Below are 20,454 nucleotides of genomic sequence, written 5' to 3' on the forward strand. Positions count from 1 at the left end.
TGATTTTGGAAAGAACATTTGGTCCTGGTGCTCTCTGATTTAGGTGAGGCAGCCTCCAAACGCTGAATTGCTATGGCTGTTTGTAAAAAAAAAAATGAATCAAATTAGCACTCAACTGACTGTGCTGCTCCCCTGTGCCTCTCTCTCAGAAGCCTCTAATCCTGTGTTTAAAATTCACAGCCATTCGGTGTGATCCAGACAAAACCCTCCAGTGTGTAGCATTGCATTTTGATGCTAACAGAAACACAGCAAGGCTGGTGTGGGACAGGCAGGGAGCCCACCGCAGCAAATGAGAAAATCCAAAAACCTGTGGGGAGAGGTGAAGCCCAGTGGATAACCATCCAATCAATAAATATCACCATTTGTTTATCACAATACTCCGTGCGTTTGAAAAGAGGATGTTACCTCATAAAGTGTTCTTCCAGCTGTTCAGAGAATGGAGACTTCAACGGAAGGTAGTGTGTGATTCACATATGTGTTGATCATGTTGTACAGTATAGTGCATATTTCATTACCAGGCTGCCGATCAGGGGGAATAAAAAGAATACCCTTGAAGATGTCACTTTAGTAACACAGTGTAACGTGGGTTCACAGTACACTTGTTGAAAACAAAACATTGTATTATGATGTGTTATCTTAGTTCCATCGTGAACAGGGGGATACAAAAAGCGTCAGTAAAACAACTATAGAAAATACACCAAACAAAAGATGATCTACTATAACGCCAAAAGGCTAAAAATACATGTCATTCAACAGGAGTGAAAGTTGCGTCTCCCAGCATTATAAACTGCAGAGGGACGACATTGAACTCTTCCCTTGCCAACTCCTGAGCAAAAGTCCAAGGAGGGCCACACTAAGGCTGATATAATGTATTGTTCCCTTCCAAGAAGGGGAGAAAAAAATCATAAGCAGTTTCCCCATCTGATAATGAGGAAACATCTCTAATAATTCAGATTTTGACCATGGCCCCTCACCAGGACTCCAGACACACTCCATAGATTCCTAGACATAATACATTACTATAAGAAAGTAAGCAACCCATTGTAAGACATTGCAGAGAGACTGTCAGCAGCCACACCACCCTACATCCTACTGACTGCTTGCCTCTGAAACTAAGCAGGGCAGGGCCTGGTCAATTCTTGGATGGGAGAATAGAATATGCTGAATGTGGTGTTGGAGGGCCATAAGACAGCACTATTCAATCTGGTAAGGGAGTGATGGGGGGAGGGGGTAACTAAACTGCATAAGCTGCCATCATTCAAATGAGACATTAAACAGATGTCCATAATCTCTGTGGTCATTAAAGTAGACATGGCACTTGTTGCACGAGTTAAAGGTTAACCCCACTGTCAAAGCTAAAATCCTAATCCAGCTTCTCATACTCCCTTGGCCACCTACAGTAATTTTCTACAGCTTCCAACTGACTCATTCAACCCCTGCAACTCTTCTCCAGGTAGAAGACGATGTGATAAAATGAGGGTCAAATAAAAGTTGGTGTGTTTGGTCTTATCATTGTGCTTGTACATACTGCTGCTTCATAATCAAAATGATTGATTGAACTACAAATCAAATTGTACTTGTCACATGTGCCGAATACAACAGTTGCAGTGAAATGCTGACTTACAAGCCCTTAACCAACAATGCAGTTTTAAGAAAATACCTAATAAAAGTAACAGATAAGAATAACAAATCATTCAAGAGCAGCAGTAAATAACAATAGCAGGGCTATATACAGGGGGTACCGGTGTCGAGGTAATTTAGGTAATATGTACATGTAGGTAGAGTTATGTTAGTGACTATGCATAGATAATAACAGAGAGTAGCAGCAGCGTAAATTAGCTGTTTGATTAGCTTTTCAGGAGTCTTATGGCTTGGGGGTAGAAGCTTTTTAGAAGCCTCTTGAACCTAGACTTGGCGCTCCGATACCACTTGCCGTGCAGTATCAGAGAGAACAGTCTATGACTAGGCTGGCTGGAGTCTTTGACAATTTTTAGGGCCTTCCTCTGACACCGCCTGGTATAGAGGTCCTGGATGGCAGGAAGCTTGGCCGTGGTGATGTACTGGGCCGTACACACTACGCTCTGTCAATGAGCCCCGTCAATGAGAGTGGGGGCATGCTCGATCCTCCTTTCCCTGTAGTCCACAATCCTCTCCTTTGTCTTCATCACATTGAGGGAGAGGTTGTTGTCCTTGCACTACATGGTCAGGTCCCTGACCTCCTCCCTATAGGCTTTCTCATCGTTGTCGGTGATCAGGCCTACCACTGTTGTTTCATTGGCAAACTTAATGATGGTGTTGGAGTCGCTATGCAGTCATGGGTGAACAGGAAGTATAGGACGGGACTGAGCACGCACCCCTGAGTGTTGAGGATCAGCGCGCGGACGTGTTGTAATGTACCCCTACCACCTGGGGGTGGCCCGTCAGGAAGTCCAGGATCCATTTGCAGAGGGAGGTGTTTAGTCCCAGGGTCCTTAGCTTAGTGATGAGCTTTGAGGGCACTATGGTGTTGACTGCTGAGCTGTAGCATTCTCACATAGGTGTTCCTTTTGTCCAGGTGTGAAAGGGCAGTGTGGAGTACAATACAGATTGCATCATGTGTGGATCTTTGGTATGCAAATTGGAGTGGGTCCAGGGTTTCTGGGATAATGGTGTTGATGTGAGCCATGACCAGCCTTTCAAAGCATTTCATGGCTACAGACATGAGTGCTATGGGTTGGTAATCATTTAGGCAGGTTACCTTAGTGATCTTGGGCACAGAGACTATGGTGGTCTGCTTGAAACGTGTTGGTATTACAGACTCAGACAGGGAGAGGTTGAAAATATCAGTGAAGACACTTGCCAGTTGTTTAGTGCATGCTTGGAATACACATCTTGGTATTCCATCTGGCCCTGTGGCATTGTGAATGTTGACCTATTTTAAGGTCTTACTCACATTGGCTGCGGAGAGCGTGATCACACAGTCGGCCGGAACAGCTGATGCTCTCATGCATGTTTCAGTGTTACTTGCCTCGAAGCGAGCATAGAAGTTATTTAGCCCATCTGGTAGGCTCATGTCACTAGGAAGTTCTTCGCTGTGCTTCCGTTTGTAGTCTGTAATAGTTTGCAAGCCCTGCCACATCCGACATGCGTCAGAGCCGGTGTAGGACGATTCGATCTTAGTCCTGTATTGATGCTTTGCCTGTTTGATGGTTTGTTGGAGGGAATAGTGGGATTTCTTATAAGCTTCCAGGTTAGAGTCCCACTCCTTGAAAGAGGCAGCTCTACCCTTTAGCTCAGTGCGAATGTTGCCTGTAATTCATGGCTTCTGGTTGGGGTATGTACGTACAGTCACTGTGGGGATGATGTCATCGATGCACTTATTGATGAAGCCAATGACTGATTTTGTTGTACTTCTCAATGCCATCAGAGGAATTCCGGAACATATTCCAGTCTGTGCCAGAAAAACAGTCCTGTAGCTTAGCATCTGCTTCATCTGACCACTTTTTTATTGATTTAGTCACTGGTGGTTTCTGATTTAATTTTTGCTTGTAAGCAGGAATCAGGAGGATAGAATTCTGGTCAGATTTGCCAAATGGAGGGCGAGGGAGAGTTTTGTATGTGTGTGGAGTAAAGGTGGTCCAGAGTTTTTACACTCTGGTTGCACATTTAACATGCTGATAGAAATTTGGTAAAAAATCATTTAAGCTTCCCTACATTAAAGTCCCTGGCTACGAGGAGCTTGTTTGCTTATGGCGGAATAGAGCTCATTCAATGCTGTCTTAGTGCCAGGCTCTGACTGTGGTGGTATGTAAACAGCTACGGAAAATACAGATGAAAACTCTCTAGGTAGATAGTGTGGTCTACAGCTTATCGTGAGATGCTCTACCTCAGGCGAGCAAAACCTAGAGACTTCCTTAGATATCGTGTACCAGCTGTTGTTTACAAATATGCATAGTCCCCCGCCCCCTTGTCTTACCAGAGGTTGCTGTTCTATCATTCCAATAGAGTGTATAACCCACCAGCTGTATGTTATTAATGTCGTCGTTCAGCCACGACTCGGTTAAACATAAAATATTACAGTTTTTAATGTCCCATTGGTAGGATATACGTGCTTTCAGTTCGTCCCATTTATTTTCCAGCGATTGAACGCTAACAGTACGGATGGCAAAGGCAGATAAGCCACTCGTCGCTGAATCCTTTGTGTTGTGCACCCTAAGGACAAAGAAATCCCATTTCTACCACTTCCCTAGCTTCCCTTCACTACTTCAGTCAGCATTGACGATCATCACAACGTGTAACATCACCACAGGCAGTTCTCTAAGAGTAGCTATTGCAGAAACCATGGGGGAGGGTTGTGAGATAAGGGGCTATTAACCCTATTTCTCCCTGTCCACATTTTTCCATATCATCCTACACATCTCTGTAGTGAGAAAGCAAAGGCAGCCAGACAAACATCCTTACTTCTCTCTCTTAGCATGCCTAAGTACAACAATTGCCAATTTTTACGAGTGCTTGGAACTCTTAGGGAACCCACAGTTACCACTGAGATAGGTCCTTTTTCCCAGAGACTTCCCATAAAGTCTGTTTACCCATCCTAAATGGCCATTGTACAATAGCAAAATCTTCAAACAAAGCCAAATGCTCTAGCTTTGAAAGTGCTGTGGCCAGCCTCGGGGCCAGCTTATAGAGGATCATGGATGATGAAGCTCTATTCTTCTCCGGGGGGACTGAGGGGAAGTTTAGGGAAACAAACTATTTCAGTTTCACCCAAGTGGCCAAGAAGAAACTTCCCTGCATATCATACAAGTATATTATAATTTAGCCTCATCCACATACACTGAGTATACAAAACATTAAGAACTCTTTCCATGACATAGACTGAGCAGGTGAATCCAGGTGAAAGCTATGATCCCTTGTTGATGTCACTTGTTAAATCCACATCAATCAGTGAGGATCAGTGGTCTCCAACCTTTTCTAGCATGAGAGCTACTTAAAAAAAAGGAAACATGTCACAAGCTACTCATTTTTTTCTTTCTTTCAAATAGGCAAATTCTGCTCTTCTCCTCCCCACTGCAACTCTTACCCGGGTCCTTAGTGTAAGAGAAAGTAGTTTTCTGTCAACATATCTGGTAAAATAAAGGTTAATAAAATCTGTTGTATATTTCCAAAATTATTTTCCTTCAAAATTACAATTGTTCATAGAGAAACAACGAAATTGGATGTTCTGAGTCCATGTCAATGGTTAAATCATATCAGAAGAAAAACATTTTTAGGCCTGGAAGATTTTTTAAATGTAATTCCCCTTTAATTGCGCATCTAGAAATTGAGGAATGTGCCATCTAACATGCTGACCCCAACGTTTGCGTTCACGTTACGTGCGCTTACGTTGCAAAATAAATGTATGCATACATGTTATTCAATCATTTCATCCAAACTGCTCGCGCGCATCAATGAGCATCTGTGTAGCAAGGCTTTAAAATAGAACATGGTTTTTAGGAGCATACAGTGAATTTGGAAAGAATTCAGATCCCTTGACTTTTTCCACATTTTGCTATGTTACAGCCTTAATCTAATATCTATAAAACAGGTTTTTAGACATTTTTGAAAATGTATTTAAAAAAAACAACTGAAAAATCACATTTACATACGTATTCAGACTCTTACTCAGTACTTTATACAAGAAACTTTGGCAAAAAATTACAGCCTTGAGTTTCCTTGGGTATGACCCTACAAGCTTGGCACACCTGTAAGTTTCTTCCATTCTTCTCTGCAAATCCTCTCAAGCTCTGTCGGGTTGGATGGGGAGAGTCACTGCACAGCTATTTTTAGGTCTCTCCAGAGATGTTCGATCGGGTTGAAGTCTGATTCTGTCTGGCCCACTCAAGGACATTCAGAGACTTGTCCCGAAGCCACTCCTGCGTTGTCTTGGCTGTGTGCTTAGGGTCATTGTCCTGTTGGAAGGTGAACCGTCGACCCAGTCTGAGGTCCTGAGCGCTCTGGAGCATGTTTTCATCAAGGATCTCTCTGTACTTTGCTTTGTTCGTATTTCCCTCGATCATGACTAGTCTCCCAGTCCATGCCACTGAAAAACATCCCCACAGCATGATGCTGCCACCAACATGCTTTATTGTATGGATGGTGCCAGGTTTCCTCCAGATGTGATGCTTGGCATTCAGGCCAAAGAGAATCTTGTTTCTCATACTCCAAGCGGGCGGCCACTCTACCATAAAGGTCCACACTCCAGTCCAATTTGTGGTGGTAATGCACCTTAAAGTTGGTTGCCAACCGCCATATAAAGTCAGAGATGAATGAAGGAGGAGAGATTACTAGAAACGAACTAGGTTTACCCTTTTAGCGGTGGATTAATTGTCGTAGTAGAGGAGCTTGTGCATTTCAGGTAAGATAACAACCCGGGCCTCCCGGGTGGCGCAGTGGTTAAGGGCGCTGTACTGCAGTGCCAGCTGTGCCATCAGAGTCCCTGGGTTCGCGCCCAGGCTCTGTCGTAACCGGCCGCGACCGGGAGGTCCGTGGGGCGACACACAATTGGCCTAGCGTCGTCTGGGTTAGGGAGGGCTTGGTCAGTAGGGATGTCCTTGTCTCGGGCGCAGTGAGCACTAACCAAGGTTGCCAGGTGCACTGTGTACCCTCCGACACATTGGTGCGGCTGGCTTCCGGGTTGGATGCGCGCTGTGTTAAGAAGCAGTACGGCTGGTTGGGTTGTGTATCGGAGGACGCATGACTTTCAACCTTCGTCTCTCCCGAGCCTGTACAGGAGTTGTAGCGATAAGACAAGACAGTAGCTACTACAACAATTGGATACCATGAAATTGGGGAGAAAAAAGGGGTAACATTTTCAAAAATAAATTTAAAAAAGATAACAACCCAATGCTTATAGCCCAGGACAAATTAGCTAGCAACTGCAAGCTAGCTAAATGGCCATGAGTATTTCATGCGTTTCGACATGTCATCAAATTAATATAGTTGGTTCAGAGTTCATTGTGATATTTCAACATGCGTGTCCTGATCACATCTGGTTGGATGGACAAAATCAACAGACGCACGTGTGTGTCCGGTCTAGTCAGCCGCACCAATGTGTCGGAGGAAACACTGTGTAATGGGCCAGTCTAGCGATGGTTCTGTAGGCCTACTGCTGCTCATTTCATGGCAAATTTAGCAAATAACAAATAATAGATACAAATTATATACTTACTCATGATATACTTCTGCCAGGTAAGCCTACTTTGCAGTTAACACTTAATTTGGTATTTCTGTCAACCTACAAGATGGTAACCACATCACTGGCTACACACAGAGGGATAAACAAACAATCGCACGCACCACAGACAGACAGGGGCAATATTACTAGAAATGAATTGGCAGATACTGTATTAGGTTATTAGGTTATTATGCCAATAATGGCTAACCAAATGTGAGATAACGTCAATGTCGTGATGTCTGATACTGTCTGATACTTGTGGTTTAGGACAGTTTGTGGTGGAACACGTGAAAATTGCATGTACTTTCAGAATTGTTTGGCGAGCTACTCATAAGTGGGCTCCGAGTTACTGGTAGCTCGCGATCTACCTGTTGGAGACCCCTGGTGTAGATGAAGGGGAGGAGACAGGCTAAAGAAGGATTTTAAACCTTGAGACAATTGAGACATGGATTGTGTATGTGTGCTATACATTGGGTGAACGGGCAAGACAAAAGATTGAAATTCCTTTGAACAAAGTATGGTAGTAGGTGCCAGGTGCACTGGTTTGTGTCAAGGACTGCAACACTGCTGGGGTTTTCATGCTCAACAGTTTCCTGTTTGTCTCAAGAATGGTCTACCAGAGATTCCCGGGTGGCGCAGTGGTCTAAGGCCACCAGAGATTCTGGGTTTGAGCCCAGGCTCTGTCACAGACCGGGAGGCCCATGGGGCGGTGCACAATTGGCCCAGCGTAGTCCGGGTGAGGAAGGGTTTGGCCGGCAGGGATATCCTTGTCTCATCGCTGACCATGTCGCCAGGTGCACAGTGTTTCCTCCGACACATTGGTGCGGCTGGCTTCCGGGTTGGATGTGCACTGTGTCAAGAAGTAGTGCTTGGTTGGGTTGTGTTTCGGAAGACGCATTTCTCTCGACCTTCGCCTCTCCCAAGTCTGTACGGGAGTTGCAGCGTTGAGATAAGACTGTAACTACAACCAATTGGATACCAAGAAATTGGGGAGTAAAATGAGTAATTTTTTTATATAATTACATTTTAAAATCTTTTTAAAAAAGTTCAAAATAAAGAATGGTCTACCACCTAAAGGACATCCAGCCAACTTGACAGAACTGTGTGAAGCATTAGAGTCAACATGGGCCAGCATCCCTGTGTCCATGCCCTGACAAATTAAGACTGTTCTGAGGGGGGATGCAACTCAATATTAGGACGGTGTTCCTAATGCCTAATATTGGTATTCTCAGTGTATAATAACAATTAATTTGATTGTAAGTCAAAGAAGTAATAATTCATTAATAACATTGTCAAACATAAAATGATAGCATGAATGAAGGTAGTGAATGGATTTTGAAAGTGTTTTCTAATGTTATCACGTGCCATGCAAAATTAGAACTGCACAAGTACAGCATCGCTCTCTCACTTGGGGTTTGACAGATTCACATTCACAGCAGGGGGCCATGGCACTCTGTTCTTGAACAACTGTGCTATTTGACAGTCACCCAACCAATAATGTATTCCTCAGGTAATACAAAACATTATTCCCAGCTGTTTAGTGTATGATGGTTTGCCGTAGGGCAACAACTTATCGTGGTAATTAAGACTCAGTTTGACTTCATTTGCTCTGACAGTGTTGCGCATGGCCAGAGTGAAACAGACAATCATGAGTCCCTTGTAGGAGGATATTGCTCTTAACCCTATCAGTCCCAAGATCCCAGCAAAGATCGGCTTTTCATTTATCTGACTTTCATTTATCTGCATGTCCAGCCCTTATATTTAGCCTCACAACAAAGTGTTTGACCATTTTATTTTCAGGACAACCAGGGCCACAAGTAGAAAACAAAACAATTTGACATAAACAGTTGCATTCATGAGTTTTATTGACAATAATGAGTTCTGCCAAAGCAAATATCTGATCAAAATTAATTTATATGAATGCTGTACGTTCAGAAATTCTTTGCTCAGTGAGAAATGAATATCCAACTAGTCAGCGACAACTGCGTGGAGTTTGTGACAGGGAACATGTGAGCTTATTACAGTATAATAGACAGTATGTCCTGAGATTTCCGATGATCTTCTATGTAGAAGAACCTTTTACCTTCTAACAGTTCTTGTGTAGCTTGTGGGCGTCATAGAGCAAAATTTGTACGTGTTCGTGAAAGTTTCAGCTTTTTATAGATAGCTTTTAATAGTTTGCAGCGCAAACCATTCGGACTCCACAGACGTTGTGGTAAAAATACCCAACCTCAGGCCCTATCAGGATATCATAACCACCGATGGTACAACCCAGAAATCTGTAGCTTAAACACCCCATTTTTTAAAAGGGGTTAGAAGGCCAAAACATGCTGCCGTTACGGTGGGACTCATTGGGTTAAGTTGATTCAGTGGATGACTGCCTAAGAGTTTAAGCTGTAGAGAATCTAAAATCCATCACATATTCATTATCAATAGGAGTACATTCCTGAGGTGATGCAAGTGTCCTATGGATTTTTCCGGTCTTGGCAAACAGCTTATAGCTTGAAGCAAAGTACATTTTAATAGCTGTCATTCACCTTATTTGTTTAAAGTTGACCTGGTCTATTTGCATAAATGAAGAATATTGATTACATATTTCTCAATGGTTGAAGACCATCTGTGTAGAAGAAAATGGCAACGGCTCTGATAGCTAATCCATTCGCACGATTCCAATGATCAGCATTCAATCATCCACAAACAGTTATGGCGGAACAAATCCAAATCCCCACTTGCCCGTATTCAGAAGGCAAAATAGTCTGTCTCTTCCTGCCAGAGTAAGAGGGGCGAATTTCCCAACTATAGCAGCCACTCTGGGTGTCATTTCAGTCAAATTGAAATCTGCTCGATGGATCTTCAGTTACAGTAAAGGAATCATTAGAGGGATTTTCAAGAACATAGAATGTTTCATATTTCATTGATCCTTTTCACAGGTTTTGGGGGGCCTGAAAATCTCTTATTGATTTGTTCCAGAAAAATATTGACAGGTCTCTTCCTCTGATGATGAAGCACCCACCTAGCGAGTGTGGCAAGATGAGTAAAAACAGAGGACACATTCAGCATGCAGAAGCAAACTCCCATTGCCTCACTGGAGAAATGTGCTCCTTATGACAGAGGATGGCTAAGGTAATGGCTGGTGACTGCTACCATTGCTCATGGTAATGATGGTTTCACTGAGGAATACTGTGTACCTTTGTAACCTTATGCGTTTCTCCCTTGACTCTGCCTGGGTTCTAGGAATAACGTACTCAAGCTGGCATAGGGTTCCTATTTCCCCGCTCTAAATTAGCTGTGTAGTGATATTAGCATGGAATACTGACAGATTCTTCTCCTGACCTTTAGAATACCAGCGGGAAAATCATTATTTTTAAGTGCTTACTTTGTTATTTCATGTAAGATCTCACAATGGCCTGAGACAGACTCACGTATGCTCCCTGCTGTAGAAATATATTCTACTAATTAAACTGCAAGGAAACCGCCCACATAAAGGCCTTCAATTCTCTTAGCTATCTGCTCAATTCACTTTCATTTGAAAGAACAAAACGGTGATATGTGAAGAATGGGACTTCTTAACTGACTGGCCGGAACTGCCTCAAACCCTTGTGCTCTCTCCATGAGGCTTAATCGAAAGAGAAATACAGCTACCTTTATGTTATTAAAGAGTATGCTTCCCACATAGTAATTATGCCTTTTATAGATTCAGACTCCAAACCCCTGTTGTCCGGCAGTGAGAAGGACCTATTCAAAAGGCCAACCATTATCTGTCACTGACACATTGCATTCAGCTGGCATTTCTTTTAAAACCTCAATTAACAGTTCACGTGTACAATATTAACGAGGGCCAAAGACGGAGCGCAAGTAGCCCAATGAATGCTGGTCCTTTTCACAGCAGCAACACCCTCCAGTTTGCTGCCTACATGCACAAAGTCTAAGCAGTCACTAATCTTGGAATACAGCAAAGTAGCCTTCTTTATCACACAAATAAGGACAAATTTAGTAAACAGAAATGTAAAGGCTGCTAATGTGTGAGATTTGTGGTTATCATTGCACTAGGAGTGTAAGTCCTTATCCCTGCATTATGCTCAGAGCATTTCATTAATATAAATATTGGAAATCCACGAATCAAAAGAATAGAAGATGAATATTATAAAAGGACAATCAATTTATATGAAACTTGCAGATGGCGTGCCTTTGCTCATTTTATCTTTGTTAATGTTTTAACATTCGCCCCTCTTAATGTCTAGGCAGGTAGCCTAGAGGTTAAGATTGTTGAGCTAATAACCGAAAGGTAGCTGGTTTGAATCCCTGAGCCGACTAGGTGAAAAATCTGCCGATGTGCCCTTGAGCAAGGCACTTAACCCTAATTGCTCCTGCAAGTCGCTCTGGATAACAGCTTCTGCTAAGTGACTAAAATGCTACCTACAATTCATTAACACTACCTGCAATTCTTTATGCAAAATGCAGAGAACGCAACATTTTTGCTGCAATTTAGCACACACAAACCTTTAATAAATATGCCCCAAAATTCCCGAAATGACTTAATATTTTAGTCAACAGCAACACAGGCTGGCTCTTAGGAATTATCTACATAGCCTGTAGACATTTCCGTATCTGCTGAGAAAACCTTTCAAGCTGGTGCTCTTCCTACAATATCCTAACTTTTTCTGGGTTTTGTCCACAACCATTTTTTAAGTGGCTTGCAGGGTTTTTGAGGGTCTGTGGGGAATTGGCCCTCGTGTTTGTTTCGATGGAGAACAATATTATATACTGATTGTTTCCAGTTAACAAAAGCCTGGTTGACTGCACAATGGATCATGATTAGATTAAAGCTGCACTGTAAGAGCCCTGTCCTCCATTAAAGACTGTTTTATCTCCCTGGACAGTGCCAAAATGGGACACTTACATTGTTCGGTCAAGTATCCTCAGTGAAAGACACAGGGGAGGTCTGTATTTGTCAAAACAGCTTACTGTATGTAGCCTACTGTAAGTCCAATTGTAACTCCGCTCAGATAGGCCTGCTTTAGTGTCCTAACATTTCACTTGAACCCTCTAGTCTAGAGCACAGGCATAGAGACTGACATACCTTGACTGGTGCCATAGGAAGTTAGCTCCTGGTAAAAGTGACTTCGCCACAGTTGAATAGCATATGGTGTGTCAAAGCTTTTGACTACATTAGAGCTTGTGATTTGATTTGACATCAGCTGCAGTGATGTCTTGAAACATTCATCATGCCACGCTTATGACAATGTGAAGTAGGCTTTTGAAGGACTAAGGTCTAAGTGAAATATTACCTCCTGGATTGTGCAAGTGGCTGGCTCCAGGCCATTGAACGGTGGGTTTGTAACCTAATAATACAATAATATGGAACACTTTAGGTGAAAACCAATCGCGCACCCCTAACAGGTCTTGCTGCTGTAATTGCATTATTGCTCCATTATTTCACAGAGAATAGAAAGCATATATTTTTCATCAGGGGTATCAATATACAGTGCATTTGGAAAGTATTCAGTCCCCTTGACTTTTTACACCTTTTGTTATGTTACAGCATTATTCTAAAATTGATTAAATATTTTTTTCCCGCTCATCAATCTACACACAATACGCCATAATGACAAAGCAAAAACAGTTTTTTAGAAATGTTTGAAAATGTATTAAATACTAAAAACGGAAATATGACATTTACATAAGTATTCAGACCCTTCATTCAGTACTTTGTTGTAGCACCTTTGGCAGTGATTAAAGCTTTGAGTCTTCTTGGGTATGACGCTACAAGCTTGGCACACCTGTATTTGGGAAGTGTCTCCCATTATTCTCTGCAGATCCTCTCAAGCTCTGTCAAGCTGGATGAGGAGCATCGCTGCAGAGCTATTTTCAGGTTTCTCCAGAGATGTTAGATCGGGTTCAAGTCCGGACTCTGGCTGGGCAACTCAAGGACATTCAGAGACTTGTCCCAAAGCCACTCCAGCTTTGTCTTGGGTGTGTGCTTAGGGTCATTGTCCTGTTGGAAGGTGAACCTTTGCCCCAGTCTGAGGTCCTGAGCGTTCTGGAGCACTTTTTCATCGTGGATCACTCTGTACTTTTCTCCGTTCATCTTTCCCTCAATCCTGACTAGTTTCCCAGTCCCTGCCACTGAAAGGCATCCACACAGCATGATGCTGCCACCACAATGCTTCAACATAGGGATGGTGCCAAATTCTTACAGATGTGATGCTTGGCATTCAAGCCAATCTTGGCTTCATCAGACCAGAGAATCTTGTTTAGTTGCCTTTAAGGCTAACTCAAAGCGGGCTGTCATGTGCCTTTTACTGAGGAGTGGCTTCCATCTGGCCACTCTACCATAAAGGCCTGATTGGTGGAGTGCTGCAGAGATGGTTGACCTTCTGGAAGGTTCTCCAATCTCCACAGAGGAACTCTGGAGCTCTGTCAGAGTGACCATCGGGATCGTGGTCACATCCCTGACCAAGGCTCTTCTCTCCCGATTGCTCAGTTTGACCGGGCGGCCAGCTCTAGGAAGAGTCTTGGTGGTTCCAAACTTCTTCCATTTAAGAATGATGGAGGCCACTGTGTTCTTGGGGACCTTCAATGCTGCAGAAATGTTTTGGTACCCTTCCCCAGATCTGTGACTCGACATAATCCTGTCTCGGAGCTCTACGGACAATTCCTTCGACCACATGGCTTGGTTTTTGCTCTGACATGCACTGTCAATTGTGGGACCTTATATAGACAGGTGTGGGCATTTCCAAATCATGTCCAATCAATTGAATTTCCCAAAGGTGGACTCCAATCAGCTCAAGGATGATCAATGGAAACAGAATGCACCTGAGCTCAATTTCGAGTCTCATGGCAAAGGGCTGAAATGCAAACACTTCTAAAAACCTGTTTTCGCTTTGTCATAATGGGGTATTGTGTGTAGATTGCTGAGGGAACCAATTCATTTAATCAATTTTAGAATAAGGCTGTAACCTAACAAAATCTGGAAAAAGTTAAAATAGTCTGAATACTTTCCGAATGTACTCTATCCTGTAGCAGGTGCAGCATACAATCCATGAGACTTTCCTTATTCTCTGCATTTTTTAAAAAGAGACCTAGATGATCATGTAGCCACTGTATCTAATTAGATCTAATTTGCTGATTACGTGTTTGTTCACGAACAAAACATATATCTTTTTTTTAATCAATGACATATACAATTCATAATAGCAGAGTTATTCTGTCTGTATATGTTTATCGTCTATATATTCTGTGTTTTGATTCAGTTTACTGCTGCAACACCATTTCACCAAATCAAATTCTGTTTCTAATTCTTATCTATGCACATACAGTACATGCATCTCATTATGCAAGTATCTATGTATATGGTACAAGACAATTTTTAAAAACAATTTATTCATTGATTTCAGTCTCACCTTCGGTCAGGCCCATGTGGATGCTCCAATAGCTCTGCAGACACTGAAGCTCTTTCTTCATGCCCCTTTTACATCGACAGTCATACAGCGGGCTGACCAGCAGCACCTCCAGGGCAGCCTGGCACTCCCTGTTGGCCAGCATGGTGTCCCTCTCTCTGCCCACCAGGCACTGACGCATCACCCGGTAGCGGGAGCTGCACTGGGGGTTCTGGTTGCATATGTCACTGGCCCTCACGCAATCCAACCAGCCATGGGCACCCGTCCCAACCAGGGCCAATGAGGAACCCCCCCAGGAGGACACAACCCCGTCTGAGGGAGGGAACAGGAGGCTGTTTCCATTGGTCTGACATATGGAGTTACACATGCATGGGAATATTTGATGGATTTACTGTGTCACTGGTGCAGTATGAGCATTTCATAAGGTAAGGCAGTGTTTGCTAAACCTCTTCTTGAGTACCTCCAGGCATTCCATGTGTTTGATATATTCCACAACTAGCACATCTGACAAAATTGACTCAAGAGTGCTAGTACTGGAACACATGAAAGAAGTGGAATAGCTGTGGAGTACTAATTGAGGTTTAGGAAACACTGGTGTAAGGGATTTCTGATCACTGGATATTTTGTTTACGAATATGAAACACGCAAAGAATACATACACATATGGTATAAGGAAATGCAATTAAATAACCGTGTAATCACCCAGCGGACAAAAGTGGTTGCAAGGACGCCATTCTGATGGTTCTTCTGATGCCTTGTTTGGGTTGAAATATTTGTATATGGTTTTCTGACCAGATATGGCATATTATATTGTCTCAATGTTGTCATGAAAAATACATCTTTGGTCGTAATGTATTAGCTACAAAAACAAACAAAAAATCTACCAGAAAATGACATCATTATGACATCCCATGCCAAATGTTGTCCACTAGGAACTATATATTGGTCCTAAACCGTCTTAAGAATGTAATAAGACCTATTATAAATGCAGGCTACTGTGCAATTGGAAACTCAAATTCCTTTCAATGCTGCAATCTCAGCAGGCAGAATTTGGCATGGGACATAATAATCACATATTCTGGTTGTAAACTATATTTCTGGCTGTAGAAACGTCAGATTACCAGATTACAACGGCATCAAGTAGTCTGAGGACAGACTTCATATTTTGGTTAACCAGATTAGAATCAGTTACATGTGTTTTGTCTGGTCACTAAAGAGATGTATTAAAAACGTAATTTTGAAATCAGTATAAAACACAAACATGACGTCATTGCAACCGGTTTTGCCAACTGGGATGAAACAGGTGCAAGATTTTCTTTGACAAATAGACCCAGGAACAGATCGAAATATATGATAGTTGTTTGACAAGTCATTTGTTGTTTGACATGTTCATTTGTATGTAGGCTATGATTAGCACACACGCATTTGATGCATCAATTAGTTATATGATATATTTCAGTCTATTATCTGTTATGCTTCATGATATTTTGCCCATTTATTGACAAAATATCAGATCTGATTGGTCAAGACGAATAATTTGGCAAAATATCAGAATTGGGCTGCCTGTGCATGGTCATTGATCCCAATGCACTTACCTTCAGAATATTAAAGTGTTCCATATTGTTGTTGTGTATGGCAGTCAAATCAATAACAAACATAGGGAGAGCAAAACAGAGGCGTATCTATTGAATGGCATAGACAAGGAAAGATACAAACACTCCTATTTAGATTGAAAGACTGACATGAGCGATACCTTCAGGTAAACCTGCAAACTGCTAAGGGAGATATTGCTATAGACTTTGCAATTGGTTTAAAGTACAGGGAGTATGCAGTACAACTAAATCATGCATATAATCACTATCAGTAACTGATTAATTGAGCAGCTTCTACCAACAAGACAGATCCCCATCATCATCATCATCATCATCATGTTTAGGCTATGCATTAACTTTATATGAGTTATTTCACTTTCTCAACCTTAATCAAATAGGCAGACGAGATGCGAAAAGACAATACAACAAGCACTAACAACAAGTTGGGAGTATAGGTCAAATATTGCACCTAATAAGTTCAAACGTGCATTCTATGGGTTATTAAGGAAACAATTTAAATGTAATGACCCGACAGTAAAATGTAAGATTCATTTCACAATAAGTAGGTTAAAGGCGAAACAACCTCAAATGAAAGAGTCCTACTGAATGTATAATATTCATAATATTCACAACAATTACAAAACTATCCCCATGCATGTCGTGCAATTGAATAAATGGTTTTGTCTGCATTTAAAACTTAAGAACCATCAGAATATAAATGTCTCACCTAATAGAAAAAGAACGAGGTAGAAATAAATCCACATCATGAAGAATTGGTAGCCTAATTAGATTCAAGGTCAAGAACCTGTGAAAATCAGGATCCGATTTAATTTCTTCCTTTTGTAAAGGTGTTGTAATTCCCTTTCCAAATAGTTGGTTCCGTCGTAACTACAACTGGGAGAATTTAAATATTCGCGCAAAAAAAAAAATACAATTTAGGCTACGGAACGCGCCTTCACAATTTCCACTCTCATTAATCCAGATTCCAGATTCGAAAATACACAAAAATGACTATCTCAAAATCGTTTTGGTAAAGGAATTAAATCCCAGTCTGTGAGCAGCTATTTCATAGGTCGTAGCCTATATATACACTGTACATATCGAATGAACTGTGGCATCTCTGCATCAAGAGCTCTGATGATCCAATTCGCAGCTCCCACACTTGAAACGATATGCAAAAAAAAAATTTGGCAACGATAATGATGTCAGATAACTTTTTACAATGACATTTCTCTGGAGGAATACGGAAACTACAACTACTGTAGCCTACGCATGAGGGATATCGCCGAGTGAAGTCTTGACTCTCCAAAAGCCGCGCGCCTCTGACTTTCTGAGTATCTGCGCTTCTTTTGGAGTGTTCTGGCATCACAGGAGTTAATTTCACGAGCTTCGGAAAACCAGCAGAGGGCGATGCTGACTCACTCGTTTACTGGAAAAACTATGAACAACGCTATTTATGCAAGAATATGGCTTCTGTCAAATTATTATGAGAGGAGTCCATCTTCTGGTTGACTGCTACATGGCCTACGGCAATTATTTTCAGTAGATTGTGACATTTCGGGAATTGGCTGTATCATGTATGTCATCAAATTAATTGTTGTTTTAATGCTTCCACAATTCCCTCATGCACCACAAAACGAGCATCCTCTTTAAAAAGTCAAGACAGGGCATTTGCCTGTTCCTGCACATCACAGAATGTGTTATACATGTTATGTATTTGTCAGGTATATTCATGGGATCACATAAACCCTACTTTTACCATGTCAATGCCACTTCATAACATGTAGGCCTACATGTCTAACAGAGTTATCAAATGCAGACCTCTCAGATGGCAGAGATAACAACAACAGGCAAATTCATTTCCACTATATCCCATCATTACACTTCATAGGACATTATATTCATGGTCTCAAACCAGGAAGTAAATGTTGAGGCACAAAACCTACATTTTTCAAAATGTCTTTCACTAATGACTGTTGTGCTTCATTGCTTAAATAGGTTCTGGCCATCATACATCTTTACAAATCTTGAAAACAAAGTCTATTTAGAGACAGGCACATTGGAAAAACTGCATGGCCAGTGCCTAATAAGGATGATAAACTGTCAGATGGTCATGTGTTACAGGGGCAGCACTGAGCTAGCCTGCCACGTCACTTCCTGGACTAGCTCAAACTGCGCATTTTATGTCTTGAAAATCTCCCCCATGAGATGCCATTTTGGTCGTTAAAATCGACTTCCTTGACTTCAAGTGTGCCATTGAGTATTCACATAGAATTGAATGGTGTGATGTCATTGATGGGTTTATCAATATATATATATATATACCATCCACACTCTTAGAAAAAAATACACACTATCTGGATTCTAGAACGTAATTGGGTTCTTCGGTTGTCCCTAGGGTTGAACATTTTGGGGAATATTCAGAGGTGGAAACTTTCCGTGGAATTAACGGGAATATATGCAAATCAATATTAACCATTTAAATGTAGATGTTTTTCACATTGAATATATTTACCATATCATAAGTAGATGTAATTGCACATGATTAAATCCCTCCAATAGAAAAAAGTATAATTTAGTTAGGAATTTTACTTTAATTAAATGAGTTGACTCTTCACATGGGATGATTTCACTGAACAAAAAAAGGGAATATTGAATGATCCCCAATGATCCATTGCATCTGTAAAGCTTTGGTTGTCTTCCTCTCAGGCTTCCATGTCTTCTCCCTGGACCTCCTCAATGTTCACCTCTTGAACATCAGACTCTGAGGCCTCATCTTCACTGTCACTTTCCAAACTTCTTAAGGATGGCTCGTTGTCAGGCTCAAAAAGCCTCCAATTTGCCTGGATGGACACCAATTTTTCAATCCTTGTATTGGTCAGCCTGTTGCGTGCTTTGATGTGTGTGTTCCCAAAGAAGGACCAAATGCGCTCTGAGGCAGCTGATGTTGGTGGAATTTGGAGGATGATGGAGGCAACAGGGGAAAGAGCCTCAGATCCACAAAGTCCCTTCCACCAGGTGGCTGATGAGATTTGTTGGCACGACTGCCATATTGCATCTCCATCCCAAAGCCCTTGCTTGAAAGTGTACCTCGCCAGACTGCCAGCATACTTGGGGTCCAACATGTACGCTGCGGTGTGTGTATGGGCTTCAGGCAGAAGTCTTCATGCTATTTGATATATTTCAGAACTGCAGTTTCCTCTGCTTGGAGCAACAGCGAAGTGGGCAGGGCAGTACGAATTTCTTCTCTTACATCTGCAAGCAGAGTCTGAACATCAGACAGGATGGCATTGTCTCCCTTAATCCGTGCAATGGCTACTGCTATAGGTTTCAAGAGTTTCAGGCTGCTTACCACTCTCTCCCAAATACATCATCCAGGAGGATCCTCTTGAGGGGGCTGTCTATATCAGCAGACTGTGATATGGCAATTTCTTGGAGAGACTCCTTCCCCTTCAGGAGACTGTCAAACATGATGACAGCACCACCCCGACGGGTGTTGCTGGGCAGCTTCAATGTGGTGCTCTTATTCTTCTCACTTTGCTTGGTGAGGTAGATTGCTGCTATAACTTGATGACCTTTCACATACCTAACCATTTCCTTGGCTCTCTTGTACAGTGTATCCGTTGTTTTCAGTGCCATGATGTCCCTGAGGAGCAGATTCAATGCATGAGCAGTACAGCCAATGGGTGTGATGTGAGGGTAAGACTCCTCCACTTTAGACCAAGTTGCCTTCATGTTCGCAGCATTATCTATCATTGTCTGTCATCCAAGGTCATTGACTGCCTTCAGCTCATCTGCAATGTAGAGACTGGTGTGTCTGTTGTCCCTTGTGTCTGTGCTCTTGTAGAATACTGGTTGAGGGGTGGAGATGATGTAATGAATTATTCCTTGCCCACGATCAGTCGACCGCCCATCAGAGATGATTGCAATACAGTCTGCTTTCTCTATGATTTGCTTGACCTTCTCTTGATCCTATGGGGACAGCTGAGGATCACTTTTGGAACCCTTTTTACTGAGAGTGTATGGTATTAGCCCTAAATTGCAAATCAGTGATTTAGCCTAAAATTGTGAGTTCTCCTTTTCACCATAAATGATCCATTTATATGATAATCCTGTACACATACATCCTTTTCATGCAGTGCTCTGTCAGGTTATCTGCCTCCTTAGTGGGAGTTTGTTGAGGTTGTCATGGTCTACCAAGGTTCTCTCCATGGGTACCCGTATATAATGGCTCCAATGTAGCATTGCAAAGTATCTGCAGTGTTAG

General features: G+C 42.1%; 1 protein-coding gene across 1 annotated transcript in view; it reads right to left on the reverse strand.

Moving 5' to 3' along the window:
* The window catches only part of LOC109895710 (GDNF family receptor alpha-2), a 69,848-nt gene extending 52,337 nt beyond the window's left edge, over nt 1–17,511 (reverse strand). Inside the window, exons 1-2 of the mRNA XM_020489633.2 lie at nt 16,915–17,511; nt 14,599–14,907 (exon numbers count right to left, since the gene is read on the reverse strand). Coding sequence (XP_020345222.1) covers nt 14,599–14,907; nt 16,915–16,954 — 349 coding nt within the window. The 5' untranslated portion in view covers nt 16,955–17,511. The remainder of the gene's footprint in view (nt 1–14,598; nt 14,908–16,914) is intronic.
* Nucleotides 17,512–20,454: the final 2,943 nt, after the last annotated feature.

The sequence above is a fragment of the Oncorhynchus kisutch genome, linkage group LG8 (assembly GCF_002021735.2).
Source record: "Oncorhynchus kisutch isolate 150728-3 linkage group LG8, Okis_V2, whole genome shotgun sequence".
NCBI classification, from domain to species: Eukaryota; Metazoa; Chordata; class Actinopteri; order Salmoniformes; family Salmonidae; genus Oncorhynchus; species Oncorhynchus kisutch.